General features: G+C 46.2%; 1 protein-coding gene across 1 annotated transcript in view; it reads right to left on the bottom strand.

The window, feature by feature from the left end:
• The window catches only part of LOC126456632 (chaoptin-like), a 157,166-nt gene that overhangs the window by 7,579 nt on the left and 127,181 nt on the right, over positions 1 to 22,406 (bottom strand). The window contains exon 8 of the mRNA XM_050092376.1: positions 9,622 to 10,159. Within this exon, the coding sequence (XP_049948333.1) occupies positions 9,622 to 10,159 (538 nt within the window). The remainder of the gene's footprint in view (positions 1 to 9,621; positions 10,160 to 22,406) is intronic.

Consider the following 22,406-nt stretch of genomic DNA (forward strand, 5'->3'; position numbering starts at 1 on the left):
GGAGCATTGACTGTTGGACACGCTCGAACGCACCGGGAGTTTCTTTTACTGTAGCAGGTGTGCCGACGATTACTACGAAGCGATATATTTCAGACGCCACAGGTTCGCGATATACGAGAAATTTCATGGCTTCTCATAAAAAGAAATGAAACCTCGGTAAATTCGGTGATGGTGGGAGCCAGAGAACCCGTCCAACACTCCCAGTCTATGGATGAATGACTTGTTCAAATTCCTACGTGGAGCCAGTCAAAAATGAGCAGGCGCCCCATAATGCTGGATCGACATGATGTGCCTCACATTTAGTGGACCATCTTCTAGAAAGCTGGGAAGATCTGATAATTCACGATGGTCAAGCAGGATGGTGAAAGGTACGGCCCGAATAGATGGTCGCCGACCAAAATTGCCCACACGTTAACTGAGAAGCGATGTTGTGTACTGTGTACATGGTGCCGAACATCATGGGGGTTTTCTGGTGGCCACAGATGTTCAATGTGGTGATGGGATACGCCATCCCTAGCGAATGCAGTCTCATCAGTGTACAACACACTAGCTGGGAAATGCACATCTCGGCCACTTCCTCGCAAAAACCACTGTGTGAAACGCACATTTGTAGGGTGCACGCTTTGGAGATGAATGTTATGTAAGGACTCGGCGTTCAAAACACGCTCGTCGCTGCCACGAGACAATCTTAAGACCGAGTCAACGACACGTATGCTGGTGCTTTGATTACTACCCACAGCATACAACACACTTTCGTCCCTAACGACCGAACGAGCCGTTCGTAGTCTGCCCTCGCTAGCCCTGCCACTTCTTAATGACTCGTATTTGCACAAATTTCGATACTGTCGTGCAAAGAAACTGTGATGCGGTTGATATTTGTCTGGGTGGCGTCCTCAACAAATGCGTTCTCAGCGATGGTCCAATGCACTCAGCTATCTCGCACATTAAGTGCATATCTGCAAACTCACCGCCGGCCGGAGTGGCCGAGTGGTTCTAGGCGCTACAGTCTGGAGCCGCGCGACCGCTACTGTCGCAGTTTCGAATCCTGCCTCGGGCATGGATGTGTGTGATGTCCTTAGGTTAGTTAGGTTTAGGTAGTTCTAAGTTCTAGGGGACTGATGACCACAGGAGTAGAGTGCCATAGTGCTCAGAGCCATTTGAACCATTTTTTTGAAAACTCACCGTTCGTATTGTATTCCATGTTCCCTGTATGCTCTCTGGCACTGGAATGAGGAAATCCGCACGTTCCCCTCCAGTACTTTCGTGTACAGCAGCACCTAGCGACGACTGCTGCCTTGGGTTGTTGGGGTGTTTTGAAGAGGAGACCAGACAGCGAGGTCATCGGTCTGTCGGATTAGGGAAGGAAGTCGGCCGTACCCTTCAAAGGAACCACCCTGGCATTTGCCTGGAGTGATTTAGGGATATCACGGAAAACCTAAATCAGGATAGCCGGACGCGGGATTGAACCGTCGTCTTCCCGCCCTGGGTAGTTGAGCAGTTCTCAATCACTGCATATTCCTGACTTCGTCAGTCTGTGTGCGACCCAATCGGATCATGTGACATCATTGCTCTGTCAAAATCTGACACCTAATAAAATGCTTTCTGAGCTTCTTCGCTTCTGATGTTTTCTTCACTTATCACTCATTTCTTATATGTGCTCCACCTCCCCTAGAAGTCTGTTTCAAAATTTCTGGACCACTTTTTGTATTTAAATGTATAAGGTAGCTGTTGTATGTGGATTTTATTTGCTCCTCATCAAGTACTAATAGTCCTCAGTCACCAGAAGTCGGCAAATATCGGAATCTTTGGGTCGAGTAATATGTTTGCTTCAGCGCTCACACGCCGGTACTGGAAATCATACGATACCACAGCGTAGTAGCATAAGAGCTCTGTTTCTGCGCTTCAGAGAGCTTTGTAGGCAGCAGCTGTGAGAATTAAACATGCTGTCAGCACATAAACCACAACAGCGTTAGACGTATGTTCGGTAACAGTCGCTGTTCTTTATTGTGCTACTTAGACGAATTCTGTCGACAGCGTGCGTTCGCAGATCGCGGTGAGAGAGAAGTGCAACTTTTCGTAGGCAGAAGAAACCACGCACCTCTCCAGCTTGATTCGGTACTTTTCTTCGGTCAGTTTTGCACGCACAGCATACAGAAACACATTACCACAGGAACATAGGTCATTCGTCGCTAAGAGACGTCTATGAGTAACAAACAAGGAACAAAACGAGGTAGCATGGCATTACAACTAAACAAGGTTGCAGTATTTCCTCAATTTTATTCAGTTTATATATAAACGAGATGATTGAAAAGTGGAATCAGGGAACAAAAAACGACACAGGAATAGAACTAGATAATGATCATTACCTAAAAACATCAATGTATGCTGAGACCAGAGCATAATAATCACTTCAGAAAAAGAATTGCAAAGAAACAAGTTTGAACTAAATCAAATTGGCAGAATTATAATTTCAGTAGAAAAGAGAAAAGTAATGGCAATCTAAGGTAAATAACAGGAGGTATCTAAAACAAAATCATCGAGAAAGTAAGTCAGTACCTTGAATGTGACTTTCCTTCTGATAATGATAAAGAAATAAATAATAAGACAACAAAATCTCAGGGTGCCTGCGTAACAATAGTAAGAACATTAAACAAAAAGACAATGAAAGAAACGCAACTAAAATTCTATAAAATATGAGCTGTTCCACACCTACTTTAGGGATCTGTAGCTTGAATAGCAAATACGGAAGATATAAAGCTAATAGTGACGTCGTTATGGAAATTCCTCAAATCTTAAACTAGAAGATAGATTAAGAAGCTAAGATCTTAGGAATGAGTTTAAAGTACTTGTAATATTAGAAAAAGTCGACACAAATAAACATAAACGAAAGCTTTTTGCTGGATAGATCGTTGCTGAATATTGACCTCCTAGGACAACTTGTATTCTCAAATGGGTAAATGATATAGGTCGACCCAGCAAAGGATGGTGCCAGAAAGCTGATGCTGTAACAGGCTCCTCAAATCTAATTCATGAATGTAAATAGTGATGATGAGAAAATCATGACGACAACAACGTTTACTGTGTTTGACTCCCCAGAAAAGTGTCTCGGGTCCCAAATGGGTAAGGAATGTAGGTCAGCCAAGGAAACAATGGAGCTAAGAAGCTAAAGCAGGAACAGGGTCCTGATGATGATGATGATGTTGAGAAAACCATGATCACAAAAACAATTGCCCTCTTGGACTCCACGGACATGTGTATTGGGTCGCACGAGACAAATTGATGAGCACTGTCAACAGCAAACAGAAAGCAACAAGGAAGACACTCAAAAAGGATTTGGAATATACGAAGCGTATTCCGAAAGCAAGGTCCGATCGGTCGCGAATCCGATAAAGCTTGGCATAGGTGTGTTGGACAGTGTCTCTAGTATGCCAGTTCATCGCGTCACGTCTGTCTTTTCAGTCTGAGCGCACAGTGAGTACGTAAAGATGCTAGAAAACAGTGTCTCCCGCCGAGTATGAGTGCCCGTGAGAGATTTCGCCTGATTAGATGCAGACCACATAACATAACTATCATGCATTTCCTTCTTCAGTTCCTGGCTGCACTCTGCAGGGGCAAGAAGGACGTCCCTGCTGGGTTTTCGAAGGGAAGCGTTTGATCGCCCTCCATAGAGCCCGGGCTTTGGTCCCTCCGATTTTCATCTGTACTACCCGTGGTCTAGGGGCAGCGTCTTTGATTTATAATCAAAACGTCCTCGGTCTCGGGTTCGATCCCCGACACTGCCTAAATTTTGATAAATAATCAATATTGGCGACCGAAGACTTCCGGCATAAGAAGTCAACCTCATTCTGACAACGGCATTGTCAAAGAGGGCGGAGGAGCGGATAGAGGTTCAGAGCACTCTCTTGTCCTAGGGGTGGAGGAAGAATCAGCAATGATCAACGACATGAAGATGCAGAAGGCAATGGAAAATACTGCATTAAAGACACGTAACGTGTATCCACAGGACATGTGGCCTGTAATTGAAGAAGTGTCATGATGATCTCTCCATTTGCAAAATATTCCGGAATAGTCCCCCATTCGGATCTCCGGGAGGGGACTGCCAAGGGGGAGGTTACCATGAGAAAAAGATTGAATAATCAACGAAAGGATAACGTTCTACGAGTCGGGGCGTGGAATGTCAGAAGCTTGAACATGGTTGGCAAACTAGAAAATTTGAAAACGGAAATGCAAAGGCTCAGTTTAGATATAGTAGGGGTCAGTGAAGTGAAGTGGAAGGAAGACAAGGATTTCTGGTCAGATGAGTATCGGGTAATATCAACAGCAGCAGAGAATGGTATAACAGATGTAGGATTCGTTATGAATAGGAAGGTAGGGCAGAGGGTGTGTTACTGTGAACAGTTCAGTGACCGGGTTGTTCTAATCAGAAGCGACAGCAGACCAACACCGACAACGATAGTTCAGGTATACATGCCGACGTCGCAAGCTGAAGATGAACAGATAGAGAAAGTGTATGAGGATATTGGAAGGGTAATGCAGTATGTAAAGGGGGACGAAAATCTAATAGTCATGGGCGACTGGAATGCAGTTGTAGGGGAAGGAGTAGAAGAAAAGTTTACAGGAGGATATGGGCTTGGGACAAGGAATGAAAGAGGAGAAAGACTAATTGAGTTCTGTAACAAGTTTCAGTAGTAATAGCGAATACCCTGTTCAAGAATCACAACAGGAGGAGGTATACTTGGAGAAGGCCGGGAAATACGGGAAGATTTCAATTAGATTACATCATGGTCAGACAGAGAGTCCGAAAACAGATACTGGATTGTAAGGCGTACCCAGGAGCAGGTATAGACTCAGATCACAATGTAGTAGTGATGAAGAGTAGGCTGAAGTTCAAGACATTAGTCAGGAAGAATCAATACGCAAAGAAGTGGGATACGGAAGTACTAAGGAATGACGAGATACGTTTGAAGTTCTCTAACGCTATAGATACAGCAATAAGGAATAGCGCAGTAGGCAGTACAGTTGAAGAGGAATGGACATCTCTAAAAAGGGCCATCACAGAAGTTGGGAAGGAAAACATAGGTACAAAGAAGGTAGCTGCGAGGAAACCATGGGTAACAGAAGAAATACTTCAGTTGATTGATGAAAGGAGGAAGTACAAACATGTTCCGGGAAAAACAGAAATACAGAAATACAAGTGGCTGAGGAATGATATAAATAGGAAGTGCAGGGAAGCTAAGGCGAAATGGCTGCAGGAAAAATGTGAAGACATCGAAAAAGATATGATTGTCGGAAGGACAGACTCAGCATACAGGAAAGTCAAAACAACCTTTGGTGACATTAAAAGCAACAGTGGTAACATTATGAGTGCAACGGGAATTCCACTGTTAAATGCAGAGGAGAGAGCAGACAGGTGGAAAGAGTACATTGAAAGCCTCTATGAGGGTGCAGATTTGTCTGATATGATAGAAGAAGAAACAGGAGTCGATTTAGAAGAGATAGGGGATCCAGTATTAGAATCGGAATTTAAAAGAGCTTTGGAGGACTTGCGATCAAATAAGGCAGAAGGGATAGATAACGTTCCATCAGAATTTCGAAAATCATTAAGGGAAGTGGCAACAAAACGACTATTCACGTTGGTGTGTAGAATATGTGAGTCTGGCGATATATCATCTGACTTTTGGAAAAGCATCATCCACACAATTCCGAAGACGGCAAGAGCTGACAAGTGTGAGAATTATCGCACAATCAGCTTAACAGCTCATGCATCGAAGCTGCTTACAAGAATAATATACAGAAGAATTGAAAAGAAAATTGAGAATGCGCTAGGTGACGATCAGTTTGGCTTTAGGAAAAGTAAAGGGACGAGATAGGCCATTCTGACGTTACGGCTAACAATGGAAGCAAGGCTAAAGAAAAATCAAGACACTTTCACAGGATTTGTCGACCTGGAAAAAGCGTTCGACAATATAAAATGGTGCAAGCTGTTCGAGATTCTGAAAAAAGTAGGGGTAAGCTATAGGGAGAGACGGGTCATATACAGTATGTACAACAACCAAGAGGGAATAATAAGAGTGGACGATCAAGAACGAAGTGGTCATATTAAGAAGGGTGTGAGACAAGGCTGTAGCCTTTCGCCCCTACTCTTCAATCTGTTCATCGAGGAAGCAATGATGGAAATAAAAGAAAGGTTCAGGAGTGGAATTAAAATACAAGGTGAAAGGATATCAATGATACGATTCGCTGATGACATTGCTATCCTGAGTGAAAGTGAAGAAGAATTAAATGATTTGCTGAACGGAATGAACAGTTTAATGAGTACACAGTATGGTTTGAGAGTAAATCGGAGAAAGACGAAGGTAATTAGAAGTAGTAGAAACTAGAACAGCGAGAAACTTAACATCAAGATATGGTCACTAAGTCAATGAAGTTAAGTCTACCTAGGCAGTAAAATAACCAATGACGGACGGAGCAAGGAGGACATCAAAAGCATACTCGCTATGGCAAAAAAGGCATTTCTGGCCCAGAGAAGTCTACTAATATCAAACACCGGCCTTAATTTGAGGAAGAAATTTCTGAGGATGTACGTCTGGAGTACAGCATTGTATGGTGGTGAAACATGGACTGTGGGAAAACCGGAACAGAAGAGAATCGAAGCATTTGAGATGTGGTGCTAAAGACGAATGTTGAAAATTAGGTGGACTGATAAGGTAAGGAATGAGGAGGTTCTACGCAGAATCGGTGAGGAAAGGAATATGTGGAAAGCACTGATAAGGAGAAGGGACAGGATGATAGGACATTTGCTAAGACATGAGGGAATGACTTCCATGGTAGTAGAGGGAGCTGTAGAGGGCAAAAACTGTAGAGGAAGACAGAGATTGGAATACGTCAAGCAAATAATTGAAGACGTAGGTTGCAAGTGCTACCCTGAGATGAAGAGGTTAGCACAGGAAAGGAATTCGTGGCGGGCCGCATCAAACCAGTCGGTAGACTGATGACCAAAAAAAAAACATGAACCGCTGGCTATGAAGTCAACGTTTTATCATAGACAACGACAACCGTGAATCGGTGAAAAATGCGGGTGGCTGCCATCTATGCCGAGGATATTGGGAAGTTGGTACAGACCTACCATAAATGTCTCAGATGGAGTGGCGACTATGTAAAGACATTGTTGGAATGTGTGACTAACTATTGCAAATAAAACACTTTTCATTTTTACTGTGGCTTCCATTTCGCTACCGATCGGACCTTACTTTCGGAATACGTCTAGTACAAGGTGTTCCAGGAGGAATGGTCAGTATTCAATGATATCACAGGAACGATCATGAATGACGTGCACTTCATTCACCTTTCAGTGCTCCTATTTCATATTTCTAATCCAAGCATTCTGGTACTCGGTAAAGTAATAATTCAGGTAATATCAATAATTTCTATGGGTTGCCTGACTGATCTGATTATTTTTACAGCTTGTCTCACACATCAGTGTGTGCTAGAAATTTTCTTTATTTATGGGCGAGGGCAGCAGTCTTCCTAGCAGACATGATGGCTTCCCGTTTCCCATCCCTTTTCCGATCGCCAGTGTAGCGCGTGGTGTCGTTTGAATATTCTGTAGCGGCCAAAGTTTTCCCTGTTCTCAGTTCCCCATCCTGCGTTACCAACCTTGTAAACGCTATTTCTGCTCAATTTTAAGGTCGCGAGGTCACCTTCCTGTGAAATTCCTGCCCCATGATTGGCCAGTTTTGGTGCGCGCCCGTTTTTTGTGGGCGGGCGCCAACCGCCCTCCGCGGATGGGTGGTGGACAAAGGGGCAGTAGGTCAGTTCTAGTGTGACCGTGACGGAGACCGAAGGTGCCGCTTCCGGGAGATGAATGGCCGTGCGGTTCTAGGCGCTTCAGTCTGGAACCGCGTGACCGCTACGGTCGCAGGTTCGAATCCTGCTTCGGGCTTGGATGTGTGTGATGTCCTTAGGTTAGTTAGGTTTAAGTAGTTCTAAGTTCTAGGGGACTGATGACCACAGATGTTAAGTCTCATAGTACTCAGAGCCAATTGAACCATTTGAACCGGGAGATGAAGATCGGTAAGCATGAGCGCCGACGTGCACTGTAGATTCGCGCCCTGCGGCCCAGAGGGAACATGATAGGTCATTGTGAATAGTTTCGCGTCTTGCGGGTTTTATTGCTTTAGTACGGGAGTATACCGAGCGATTTACGCACAGTAGCATCTTCTTAGTCTTTGGCTAATTCCTAGTGGTTGTCGTTGCAGGCCTGCAACCCCTTCCTTTACTAAATGGGATTGTATTTGATAATAGGCGATCGTTACTAAAATTCCTTTCCTCCTGCTATCATGGCGTGTTATGAACGTACGTTAGAGCAGGCTGCTGAATTCGAATCTTTCTTACCCCCACCCCCATTTTGTTGTATTATTGTTAGATTCTGAACTGTTTAATAAATGAGTCCGTAATTCTCGCATTCTCTCCCTTTCCTTACTTGAACTCACCCCTAGTGTAACAGAATAATGCGGAACTATAGCGGTTGCTATAAGGTCGTGCAGGTCTCGCGCCACTAACGACAGTATAAAGATTCAATATCGCGCTCCTGGCACGACAATTGCACGCATGGCACCGATAACAGTAGTAACCATGTTTAACTATTCCCCATTGATAAACTGGGAAGTGTTCACGGCGCAGTGTGAGTACGTGAGCACTAAATCCACTTGATATTGTGGAAGTGTTGGCCTCTGTTTTGCCTTGCTGGTTTAGACAAAAAAATATCAAAAATCACATCCCCTACAGGAAGGAATAATAACCTGTACAAGAAAACGAGCCACCGCCTTTAATCATTTGGAGCAAAATATTCCGGTAAGCACTGGCTCTAAATCGTATATCTGAAGAGCTGTGAGGATTTGTTCAGTAGAAGACGTTTGTTGCACTGCAGAGAATTTGGACAAGTGCTCATATCTCATAAGGTATGCACTTTAGAGCCCATTTTTGCTAGACATTTTTGGTTAGAATGATCATTGCTGTCATATCCCTGAATACTGATCATTCCTGCGGAGACACCCTGCATTCCAAAATGGGTAAGGGTTGTAGGTCGACCCAGGAAACGACAGAACTAAGAAGCTGCAGCCTGAAAAAGGTCCTCGAACCTAATCCAGGAATGTGGTTGATGATTCCAGAATGAGATTTTCACTCTGCAGCGGAGTGTGCGCTGATATGAAACTTCCTGGCAGATTAAAACTGTGTGCCGGACCGAGACTCGATCTAGGGACCTTAGACTTTCGCGGGCAAGTGCTCTACCAAGGAGTAGGGTTCGCAGGAGAGCTTCCGTAAAGTTTGGAAGGTAGGAGACGAGGTACTGGCAGAAGTAAAGCTGTGAGGACGGGGCGTGAGTCGTGCTTGGGTAGCTCAGTTAGTAGAGCACTTGCCCGCGAAAGGCAAAGGTCCCGAGTTCGAGTCTCGGTCCGGCACACCGTTTTAATCTGCCAGGAAGTTTCGTGGTTGATGATGATGATGATGATAATGATGAGAACATCACGAGTCCGACAACGATTACGAAGTTCTGCACCGTGGGGAAGTTCCTCGGGTGGCGCGCGGCAAGCTGCTGAGCGCTGAGCAGGGCGAACAGACCGGCGAAGGGCCTGGTGCCGACGCTCTCCCAGCTGGAGCCGTTGGGGTAGAGGTCGGAGGGCGACAGCGACCGGAAGCGGTTGTCGCGCAGGTCGAGCGCCAGGTGCGGCACGTGGGCGGCCAGCCCTGCCACGAGCCCCGGCGGCAGCTCCTGGAGGCCGGTGTCGCGCACGCGCAGCTGCAGCTCGTGCGAGCTGTCGGCCAGGCCCTCGAGCGCGTCGGCCGTGATGGCGACCAGGCCGCAGCCGCTGAGCTCGAGGCGGCGCAGCTTGGCGTTGCTGAAGGCGCCCAGCAGCTGGTCGCTCAGCACCGGCTCGAGCACGCGCACCGACAGCTCGCGCAGCGACCACACCGACGACAGCGCGCTGCCCACGCGGAAGCGGTACTTCTCGATCTTGGGCCACGTCTGGATGCGCAGCTTGGTCAGCAGCGGCAGCCCGGTCAGCGAGTCCGCGTCGAACCGCTCCATGTACGGCAGGTCCTCCACGTTGAGTGTGGTGAGGCGTGTCAGGTGTGAGAAGCTCTCTCGCGTAACTACCTGCATTGCAACAGCATAAGCTAGTACAACAATTGCACATTGCTGCAAATAAAGTTGATTACTGAAACTACACAAAATAATTTAAATTAAATTTAATAACATATGAAACTAGTGATAAGGAAATCCAATACTGTGGCTTCAGATACCATGCGTTCCTTTGCGTACAAAATCCAATACTGTGGGTTCAGATACCATGCGTTCCTTTGCGTACAAGAGCCTCGTTCCTTGCACATATGCAAGAGCTGTGTCGTAGGTGTATTTGTGAATTGTAGGGAGGTGTAAAGGCTACATGTGTAGTGTTGTTTGTTTGTGTCATAAGATGATGATGATGGTTCAAATGGCTGTAAGCACTGTGGGACTTAATATCTGAGCTCATCAGTCCCCTAGACTTAGAACTACTTAAACTTAGCTAACCCAAGGACATCAAACATATCCACACGTGAGGCAGGATTTGAACCTGCGACCGTAGCAGCAGCGCGGTTCCGGACTGAAGCACCAAGAACCGCTCTGCCAAAGCGGCCGCCGATGATGATGATGATGATGATGACGATGATGATGTAAGAGAGGGAGGACGACTGCGTTCCAGCACTCGGTTTCACACCTAGTGCTGGAACATACCCCCCTAAAATAGCACTTAAGTGGCCGCTGAACGTATTGTCCACATCCGGCGAATAGATTGGGACTTTAAAACCAAGATACTGGCGCTAAGATGAGCGACCAGGAAATTTATGCCAGCAGCTGTCCTCCACTTGCTGGCAAAATGGTGGCAGGATTGAAACCAACTTATCTTCAAGTCCAGCGCCACTGTACAGATGACGTTCATGACCTCGGCTATGGAGGAGGCCACAACGTGGTTTAAATTTTATACTATGATAGGATATGGGATACTTGCTCATATATAAATTGTTACACCAAGAAGAAATGCAGATGATAAATGGGTATTCATTGGACAGATATATTATACTAGAACTGACATGTGATTACATTTTCACGCAATTTGGGTGCATAGATCCTGAGAAATCAGTACCCAGAACAACCACCTCTGGCCGTAATAACGGCCTTGATACGCCTGGGCATTGAGTAAAACAGAGCTTGGATGACGTGTACAGGTACAGCAGCTCATGCAGCTTCAACACGATACCACAGTTCATCAAGAGTAGTGACTGGCGTATTGTGACGAGCCAGTTGCTCGGCCACCATTGACCAGATGTTTTCAATTGGTGAGAGATCTGGAGAATGTGCTGGCCAGGGCAGCAGTCGAACATTTTCTGCATGCAGAAAGGCCCGTACAGGACCTGCAACATGCAGTCGTGCATTATCCTGATGAAATGTAGGGTTTCTCAGGGATCGAATGAAGGGTAGATCCACGTGTTCTAACACATCTGAAATGTAACGTCCACTGTTCAAAGTGCCGTCAGTGCGAACAAGAGGTGACCGAGACGTGTAACCAATGGCACCCCACACCATCACGCCGGCTGATACGCCAGTGTGGCGATGACGAATACACGCTTCCAATGTGCGTTCACTGCGAAGTCGCCAAACACGGATACGACCATCATGATGCTGCAAACAGAACCTGGATTCATCTGTAAAAATGACATTTTGCCATTCGTGCACCCAGGTTTGTCGTTGAGTACACCATCACAGGCGCTTCTGTCTGTGATGCAGTGTCAAGGGTAGCCGCAGCCATGGTCTCCGAGCTGACAGTCCATGCTGCTGCAAACGTCGTCGAACTGTTCGTGGAGATGGTTGTTGTCTTGCAAACGTCCCCATCTGTTGACTCAGGGATCGAGACGTGGCTGCACGATCCGTTACCGCCATGCGGATAAGATGCCTGTCATCTCGACTGCTAGTGATACGAGGCCGTTGGGATCCACCACGACGTTCCGTATTACCCTTCTGAACCCACCGATTCCATATTCTGCTAACAGTCATTGCATCCCGACCAACACGAGCAGCAATGTCGCGATACGATAAACTGCAATCGCGATAAGCTACAATCCGACCTTTACCAAAGTCGGAAACGTGATGGTACGCATTTCTCCTTCTCACACGGGGCATCACAACAGCGTTTCACCAGGCAACGCCGGTCACCTGCTGTTTGTGTATGAGAAATCGGTTGGAAACTTTCCTCATGTCAGCACGTTGTAGGTGTCGCCACCGGCGCCAACCTTGAATGAATGCTCTGAAAAACTAATGATTGGCATATCACAGCATCTTCTTCCTGTCGGTTAAATTTCGAGTCTGTAGCACGTCATCTTCGTAGTGTAGCAATTTTAATGGCGAGTAGTATATATATATACACTCCTGGAAATTGAAATAAGATTGCCGGCCGAAGTGGCCGTGCGGTTAAAGGCGCTGCAGTCTGGAACCGCAAGACCGCTACGGTCGCAGGTTCGAATCCTGCTTCGGGCATGGATGTTTGTGATGTCCTTGGGTTAGTTAGGTTTAACTAGTTCTAAGTTCTAGGGGACTAATGACCTCAGCAGTTGAGTCCCATAGTGCTCAGAGCCATTTGAACCATTTTTTTGAAATAAGAACACCGTGAATTCATTGTCCCAGGAAGGGGAAACTTTATTGACACAGTCCTGGGGTCAGATACATCACATGATCACACTGACAGAACCACAGGCACATAGACACAGGCAATAGAGCATGCACAATGTCGGCACTAGTACAGTGTATATCCACCTTTCGCAGCAATGCAGGCTGCTATTCTCCCATGGAGACGATCGTAGAGATTCTGGATGTAGTCCTGTGGAACGGCTTGCCATGCCATTTCCACCTGGCGCCTCAGTTGGACCAGCGTTCGTGCTGGACGTGCAGACCGCGTGAGACGACGCTTCATCCAGTCCCAAAAATGCTCAATGGGGGACAGATCCGGAGATCTTGCTGGCCAGGGTAGTTGACTTACACCTTCTAGAGCACGTTTGGTGGCACGGGATACATGCGGACGTGCATTGTCCTGTTGGAACAGCAAGTTTCCTTGCCGGTCTAGGAATGGTAGAACGATGGGTTCGATGACGGTTTGGATGTACCGTGCACTATTCAGTGTCCCCTCGACGATCACCAGTGGTGTACGGCCAGTGTCGGAGATCGCTCCCCACACCATGATGCCGGGTGTTGGCCCTGTGTGCCTCGGTCGTATGCAGTCCTGATTGTGGCGCTCACCTGCACGGCGCCAAACTCGCATACGACCATCATTGGCACCAAGGCAGAAGCGACTCTCATCGCTGAAGACGACACGTCTCCATTCGTCCCACCATTCACGCCTGTCGCGACACCACTGGAGGTGGGCTGCACGATGTTGGGGCGTGAGCGGAAGACGGCCTAACGGTGTGCGGGACCGTAGCCCAGCTTCATGGAGACGGTTGCGAATGGTCCTCGCCGATACCCCAGAAGCAACAGTGTCCCTAATTTGCTGGGAAGTGGCGGTGCGGTCCCCTACGGCACTGCGTAGGATCCTACGGTCTTGGCGTGCATCCGTGCGTCGTTGCGGTCCGGTCCCAGGTCGACGGGCACGTGCACCTTCCGCCGACCACTGGCGACAACATCGATGTACTGTGGAGACCTCACGCCCCACGTGTTGAGCAATTCGGCGGTACGTCCACCCGGCCTCCCGCATGCCCACTATACGCCCTCGCTCAAAGTCCGTCAACTGCACATACGGTTCACGTCCACGCTGTCGCGGCATGCTACCAGTGTTAAAGACTGCGATGGAGCTCCGTATGCCACGGCAAACTGGCTGACACTGACGGCGGCGGTGCACAAATGCTGCGCAGCTAGCGCCATTCGACGGCCAACACAGCGGTTCCTGGTGTGTCCGCTGTCCCGTGCGTGTGATCATTGCTTGTACAGCCCTCTCGCAGTGTCCGGAGCGAGTATGGTGGGTCTGACACACCGGTGTCAATGTGTTCTTTTTTCCATTTCCAGGAGTATATATATATATATATATATATATATATATATATATATATATATATATATTTTGTACATTAACTCCGGGGTCACATGCAATTATTTATTGCACAATAACCAAACTTTACACAGATATCATACATATGTCATTTTGAAGTTAAACCCTGACAGTTTTTCTTCTGGTATGCCGCCATAGCGTTGTTTCGTAATTTGCCGATAGCACTAGTCGCCAACATGGCGAGTTCAGGTGCGGATAGAGCTTTCTGTGTGTTGGAGTTCATGAAATGGCCTCCTCGATCACCAGATCTCACTCCGCGTGACTTTTTTCTGTGGGGACACATTAAAGATCTGGTGCATGTAACATCTCTACCACGTGATGTAGCAGAGATCCGGAACAGAATACTGGAAGCGACTGCCACAGTTGACGATGCCATGATGGGACGGGTATGACAATAATTCGATTACCGTGTTGACGTCTGGCGGGTTACTCATGGTTCGCTTATCGAATGTTTGTAAAAAAAACTTTCAGAATTTCTCTTCAAAATGCAACATGTATGACATCTGTACAATGTTTAGTTCTTGTGCAATAAATAATTGGAAGCCTTTCCGGACTTTACACTGATGACTGATGTATGCATTTGTTTTTCAGCATCGGCCTGCGGTCCGGATCTTCTGGAGAAATTTTAATCAAACATTTTTCAGCAGTGACTCAAGGCCAGGAAACGATTACCATGTTGGTATGATACGCCTAGTGCCTGAGTTTGAGGGGCCAGAATTTCATAACATGTTACCTGCTCAAACGGCATAACATGCATCACACTAACTTGGAAGAGACGGAGGTATGTATGCTACACCCATAACAAATACGAATGGTGGACAAATGGTCGTTAGTGTGGTACACAGAACACCCTTAGTGTAGTTTTAGGTTGTTTTCCATACAAATTTCTGCCAATGACTGGTGGATGCTCAGCATACACCTCAAAGATCACGATATACGAACAATGAATATACGATAACACACAAATCTAAGTTTACGTGGTTCACAGACAGATGGTCAAGCAAATGGTGTAAACGACTTCCCTCCTGTCAGTTAACTAAGGACTGTGGCGACAGGAAATACATCTTCCCACAAAGTTAAAGTAAAAAGAAATTTGTCAAATTATGAAAACAACGGACCCCATCCGACGAGATAAACAGTAGGAAAGAGAGAGAGAGACAGAGATCGTGTGGAACATGAAACGTAGGTGTGGAAATCCTAAAATTATTTGAACTAGACTTGACAGACGTGCCTGGGAAAGCATAGTGTTCAGGTCACAAGTAAAATTACTCCTAAACACACAATATTAATGTTGAAACTAGAGTTCTGGGAATTTATAGGCTGTGTGGTGACAGTACCAATGACATATAACTCCTAGGGGTTTGGGGAGACACTAGGACAGTATGACATTAAAGCATTTTTCTGGTATGCTTCGAGTAACTTTAGTGCTATTTAGTCCTTAGATTTGGATCCGAAAAAAATACTGTAGGACTGAAACAATTCTAACCTTCCTAATGACCATGGTCTAGAGAGGGGTGGCACAAGGGATTGACATGTAAGTTTAGCCCTAGCACCCTGGATAAATTACAACCAAACTTGGCATAAATACGGGCTGCTGCATAGGAAAAAGTACTGTGGGGGTAATAGACCGCTAGCACTGCTAGAAGTGGTAATGTGGATGGAAGAGAGAGAAACCGTCTTTTCCCAATGGATGCCATTGATGTCGATAGACATCCTTTTAGCTTTAGGAGATTGGAATTTCCGGAGAAACTTACGTTCTTGACCATGATACACAAATTAATGAGGTTAGACAGTAAGACATGACCGGTGATGTCTTCCAAAGGCGTTGTTGAACGTATAAGTTTACGGCTGCAACTCCTACTGCTAGGTCCCCCTCTAGCAGAAACGTACGTTGGCTGAACATGTAAGTGGCTTTGTGACAAGCGTGGACGGGTTCGACACCACCCGATGTCCTCAATACCGTCAGGGCTATTGCTAGAAGTTCCTCTTGCTGTCTGACAACGTACAGACGCACGTCCGCAGCTCGGGATCTAGGGCATGCGTTGTTGCCTCTGGGTCCCGGGGTCACGGGTTCGATTCCAGGCCGGGCTGGGGATATCCTCTGCCCGGGGATTGGGTGTTTGTGTTGTTCTCATCATTTCATCATCATCATCACTCATGACTGTGGCTAGATTGGATTGTGTAAACACTGGACTGAGAGAAAATTGGGAATTTGTACGGACGCTGATGACCACGCAGTTGAGTGCCCACAAACCGAACATTAAAACATTAATTACAGACGCACTTGCACTACCGAAGAGTGGCCGGAAGGTAGATGTTGACAAAAATAAAATCGAAATGGATATCCATCCTCTGTCTGTTACTCAACACACTCTCTACAAACTGTAAATGTTTTTCTATCATTTTGTTACACCCTGCATATTGTAAATGTTGGTTAGACTAATATTACAGTCTACTTGTAAAAGATTTTGTGTCATGAGTTGTATCCTGTTTCTATACGAGCGTCACCAGAAAAGTAATACCCCACACGTTTTTCTTCAACAGGTATTTAATCCACGGAGCGAATATTACACACATGAATGACTGATGTGTTATTTACACATGCAACTTTTTTCACGTAATATCTTCCAGTTCCACGGCCTTCCTCAACCGAGAAAAAGGGTATGTATGCTCTAACGAAACAAGTCTCTCTTCTGCCATGAAGCCGTTTCATCATTGGGTGAATCCACTTATCGACGTCTTGAAAATGTCTTCCGCTAATGGCGTCCTATTCGCCTGGTTCCATATTCCGGCTCACATTTTTACACCCAGTCATTTAAACGGTTTAAAAGGTCGAGAAGTTTACCTCCAACTTTAATTCTATGTGGATTAATTCTCTTCGCGAAGCAAATTATCTAGGATTTATCCATATTTAAGGAGAGCTGCCATTGCTTATTCCAAGCGCAAATATCGTGTAAATCGTTGTACTCTTGCTGCCGATCATACAGTAACGATAACGATACTGTTCTGTAATCAAAAACGGCCGCCAATGAACAGTCTGTTATGTTTTAGAATTTATACTGGAAAAGTCAGTCGTCCTATTAAGATTCTTTCATGCATATTCAAAGATACTTTCGGTTTTTTTTTAATTGTTTGAAAGCTCTGGGTTCTATTAGTGAAACTCTCTTTGAGCTAATCACGCATTCGTGAAAAGTATCCACATTATCGGATTTTGGTTGTCAGTATATGATGTGGTACATTGCTTAATACCTTTCTGATGTTAAAGACGACAAGTCCTGCCTGTTCAACTATTCCACTATTGATAACACACTGAACGTAAATAAAATAGACTATTTTGTTTGGAGGAAGTTTATTTTTACCACCAGGAAAATGTTTGACTTCATAAATGCCGTTGAATCCTGTAGTGAACGGGTGGGTATTAATGATATTAGGCTATAATTATATGAAATCCCTCTGTCATCCGTTTAGTCAACGGTTAATGTGCTATTTTTCCAGCCACATGACGCTGTTTGAGAGATTCTCAATGACTTATGAAACGTAATAAGAATTCTGTCACATACGTAGAGACTTCAGGCAGTGTTTTACACATGTCGTCCCACGCAAAGGCCATTCCGCTAAAGTAGTGGCACATTGCCAGAAGAGAGTACTTGATTGGGGTTTCCTGCAGACATAGCTATGCGGCAGTTCAAATGGTTCAAATGGCTCTGAGCACTATGTGACTTAATTGCTGTGGTCAACAGTCCCCTAGAACTTAGAACTACTTAAACCTAACCTAACCTAGGGACATCACACACGTCCATGCCCGAGGCAGGATTCGAACCTGCGACCGTAGCGGTCGCGCGGTTCCAGACTGTAGCGCCTAGAACTGCTCGGCCACTCCGGCCGGCCTATACTGCAGTACAGATAACAGATGCATCACAGTGTACCAGTGAAATGGCACGGCATTCTCCAAAATTTAAGTAAGTGCGGGCAGTAAAATTCTTGCACGCAAAACGTCTAAATTGCTCACAGTCACCGTGAAATACTGGCGGCAACTGGAAAACGGAACGTGACGTCCAGATGTAATGAACCGGTGCCAACAATTTCACGAGGGCTCCAAAGACGTGCTGATGCTGATCGGGAAGATCAGATCTTCACCACGCAGTTACCATTTTTTCGGCAAGCTGAAAGAACACCTGGGGGCAAAGAGACTTTCAAACGATGTCCATGCAGCGATTCTCGCATAGCTCCGCGACCACGGTAAAGATTTCAACCGGGAAAGAGTAGTACAATTGGTAGAACTTTCCAACCGTTGTTCGGAGAGACTTGCTCATTATGTTGAAAAATAGTTCGATCTATCTGTGTCATTTTGAAGTGTCAGGCATCATTCAATAAGCTCCTTCGTACATTCGTAGGGTGCAGCGAAAATTCCTCACTCCGGTAGGACCCGGGAAAGAAATCGAAAAGTAAAGTAACAGCAGTATAGTACACTCAAAGAATTATCAGTATCTTCTGCATAAGCAGTTCAAACGACTGAAGTCGTTAAAATGGAACAAAGGCCCGGGGCTCAATAGAATCCCTGTCAGATTGTGCATTTAAAATATATTCTGAGTTCAATCATTATGATGTGCCTTGAACAGAAAGAACTTTTCCACGTTAATCAGCGTCGATTTTGAAAACAGGTGTTGTGAAAAGCAACTCACACTTTTCTCACATGACGTCCTGAAAGACAACGAAGTGCAGTGCATTTGTCTCCAACCAAGTAGTCCGAACGAAGGTTGACAAATATTCAGTGAGAGCTTGATCAGATTTCAAAATAGTGGAATGACTGGCAGCTTTCTGTAAATGTTCAAAAACTTAAAACCGTGCGTTTCACAAAACGAATAAACGTCGTATTCTATGAATACAATATTAGAGGGTCACAGCTGGAATCTGTAAACTGGTACAAATACTTGTTTGTAAAATTTAGTTAGGTCATGAAATGGTAAGATCACACACACTCAGTCGCGGGTAAAGCAGGTAACAGACTTCGAATTATTGGTAGTGTACAAGGGAAATGCAATCAGTCTACAAAGGAGATTGCTTACAAATTCCTCATACGACTCATTCTAGAATATTGCTCAAGTGTGTGGGACCCGTACCATATAGGTCTAGCAGGGGATATTAACAGTATAAAGAAAGGACGGCACTAATGGTCACAGGTTTGTTTGACCCGTTGGGAAGTGTGACTGAAATGTTGAAAGAACTGAACTGGCAGATCCTTGAAGAAATTCGACCGAGAAAGTTTCATGAACTGGCTTTAAATGATAAATATACTACAGCATCGTGAGGATAAGTTTAGATTAATTACAACACCTACAGATACATTTAATCATCACTTTTCCACGTCGCATAAATGAATGAAATGAGAAAAAGCCCTAATAACTGTTACAAACGGATGTACCCTCTGCCGTGCATTTCACAGTGGTTCGCAGAATATACACTCCTGGAAATGGAAAAAAGAACACATTGACACCGGTGTGTCAGACCCACCATACTTGCTCCGGACACTGCGAGACGGCTGTACAAGCAATGATCACACGCACGGGACAGCGGACACACCAGAAACCGCGGTGTTGGCCGTCGAATGGTGCTAGCTGCGCAGCATTTGTGCACCGCCGCCGTCAGTGTCAGCCAGTTTGCCGTGGCATACGGAGCTCCATCGCAGTCTTTAACACTGGTAGCATGCCGCGACAGCGTGGACGTGAACCGTATGTGCAGTTGACGGACTTTGAGCGAGGGCGTATAGTGGGCATGCGGGAGACCGGGTGGACGTACCGCCGAATTGCTCAACACGTGGGGCGTGAGGTCTCCACAGTACATCGATGTTGTCGCCAGTGGTCGGCGGAAGGTGCACGTGCCCGTCGACCTGGGACCGGAACGCAGCGACGCACGGATGCACGCCAAGACCGTAGGATCCTACGCAGTGCCGTAGGGGACCGCACCGCCACTTCCCAGCAAATTAGGGACACTGTTGCTCCTGGGGTATCAGCGAGGACCATTCGCAACCGTCTTCATGAAGGTGGGCTACGGTCCCGCACACCGTTAGGCCGTCTTCCGCTCACGCCCCAACATCGTGCAGCCCGCCTCCAGTGGTGTCGCGACAGGCGTGAATGGAGGGACGAATGGAGACGCGTCGTCTTCAGCGATGAGAGTCGCTTCTGCCTTGGTGCCAATGATGGTCGTATGCGTGTTTGGCGCCATGCAGGTGAGCGCCACAATCAGGACTGCATACGACCGAGGCACACAGGGCCAACACCCGGCATCATGGTGTGGGGAGCGATCTCCTACACTGGCCGTACACCACTGGTGATCGTCGAGGGGACACTGAATAGTGCACGGTACATCCAAACCGTCATCGAACCCATCGTTCTACCATTCCTAGACCGGCAAGGGAACTTGCTGTTCCAACAGGACAATACACGTCCGCATGTATCCCGTGCCACCCAACGTGCTGTAGAAGGTGTAAGTCAACTACCCTGGCCAGCAAGATCTCCGGATCTGTCCTCCATTGAGCATGTTTGGGACTGGATGAAGCGTCGTCTCACGCGGTCTGCACGTCCAGCACGAACGCTGGTCCAACTGAGGCGCCAGGTGGAAATGGCATGGCAAGCCGTTCCACAGGACTACATCCAGCATCTCTACGATCGTCTCCATGGGAGAATAGCAGCGTGCATTGCTGCGAAAGGTGGATATACACTGTACTAGTGCCGACATTGTGCATGCTCTGTTGCCTGTGTCTATGTGCCTGTGGTTCTGTCAGTGTGATCATGTGATGTATCTGACCCCAGGAATGTGTCAATAAAGTTTCCCCTTCCTGGGACAATGAATTCACGGTGTTCTTATTTCAATTTCCAGGAGTGTAGATGTAGATTAAGATCAATGTGAAATGCGTCCAACATAAACGGCAAAGCCTGATGTTCTGGGTATAACACAAGAGAACTTTCATAAGTGTCGATGGAATTGCTTTCCTGAAGAATTATTCACCCGAGTGGGTCGTTGTCAGTCCAGCCCCAAGCTAGCACTCGTTCTCATCACTAGGCGACAGACTTAATACCTTCAAAGCGGCCGCACAGGTTGATGGTGGTAATGGGTGGCGGCGGGGGGGAATGACGGGCCAAGGTAAACACGTCCTCACACACGAGCCTAATTTTCGTTCATGTCGGTAGTAGCTTCTGCGCAAGACACTCATATTGCATATTACTCGTGATCTATGATATTCCTATTAAAACATACACGCTGCTACAGGCGCATTGAGTCTCATTGCCCTAAAATGTCTCAAGAAGCGGCTCTCAGATTGTGAGAGGTACCGTCTGTGAGAGTGATCTGCGAAAGTAGAGAGATTGAGCTTTAGTGTCCCATCGGCGGCGCGGTACTGCGAGACTCAGCACAAGCTAGGATTGGGAAACGATTTCGGTCTACCCCACAAATCAATAAGCCAGACATTTGCAATATGTTCGTCAGAGAAACCACTGGAAACGTAAATGTGCCTGCGGACAAGGATTTGAACCACCGACCTCCCGAATATATATATATATATATATATATATATATATATATATATATATATATGTGTGTGTGTGTGTGTGTGTGTGTGTGTGTGTGTGTGTGTGTATGTCTTTGTGTTTATGTGTCTGAAGTCAGATCCGACTTCAGAGACACGAAGACTGACTGGAGTCGGAACTGGAAAGTCTGCGAAGTATTTTATAAACGGCTTTAGAGATGCTAGATAAACAAGGAGAGGATAATCGATTGAAGACGTGAGCTACGATCAAAATAACTGATAACATTATCGGTAAGGACAGTGGTTCCAACCGATCAAAGCGTTGAAGATGACCATTGTGGTGGTAAAACGGGTTCAGCTGCCGTGTGACGGAAACATTGCGTCATACAACAATAGAATGAGCGCCCGTGACGTCATAGTTATACCATGTTGTATACGAATGAGGATAGCATCTACTTCTACATCAATTCTCCGCAAGTGACTTGATGACGTGTTGCAGAGGGTACTTCTGGTACCACTAACTGATACCCCACTTCCCTGTTCCACTCGCGAATGACACATAGGAAGAATTATTGTCGGTAAGTCTTCGTATTAGCTCTAATTTCTCGAGTTTGCTCGTCGTGGTCATTTCGCGAGAGGTATATGGGAGGAATTAATACGTTGTCCGACTCATCCCGGAAAGAACTCCCTCGAAATTTCAGTAATAAACCTCTCCATGACGCAGAGCGCCTATCATGTAACGTCTGTAA

The sequence above is a fragment of the Schistocerca serialis genome, chromosome 2, assembly GCF_023864345.2.
Source record: "Schistocerca serialis cubense isolate TAMUIC-IGC-003099 chromosome 2, iqSchSeri2.2, whole genome shotgun sequence".
NCBI lineage: Eukaryota > Metazoa > Arthropoda > Insecta > Orthoptera > Acrididae > Schistocerca > Schistocerca serialis.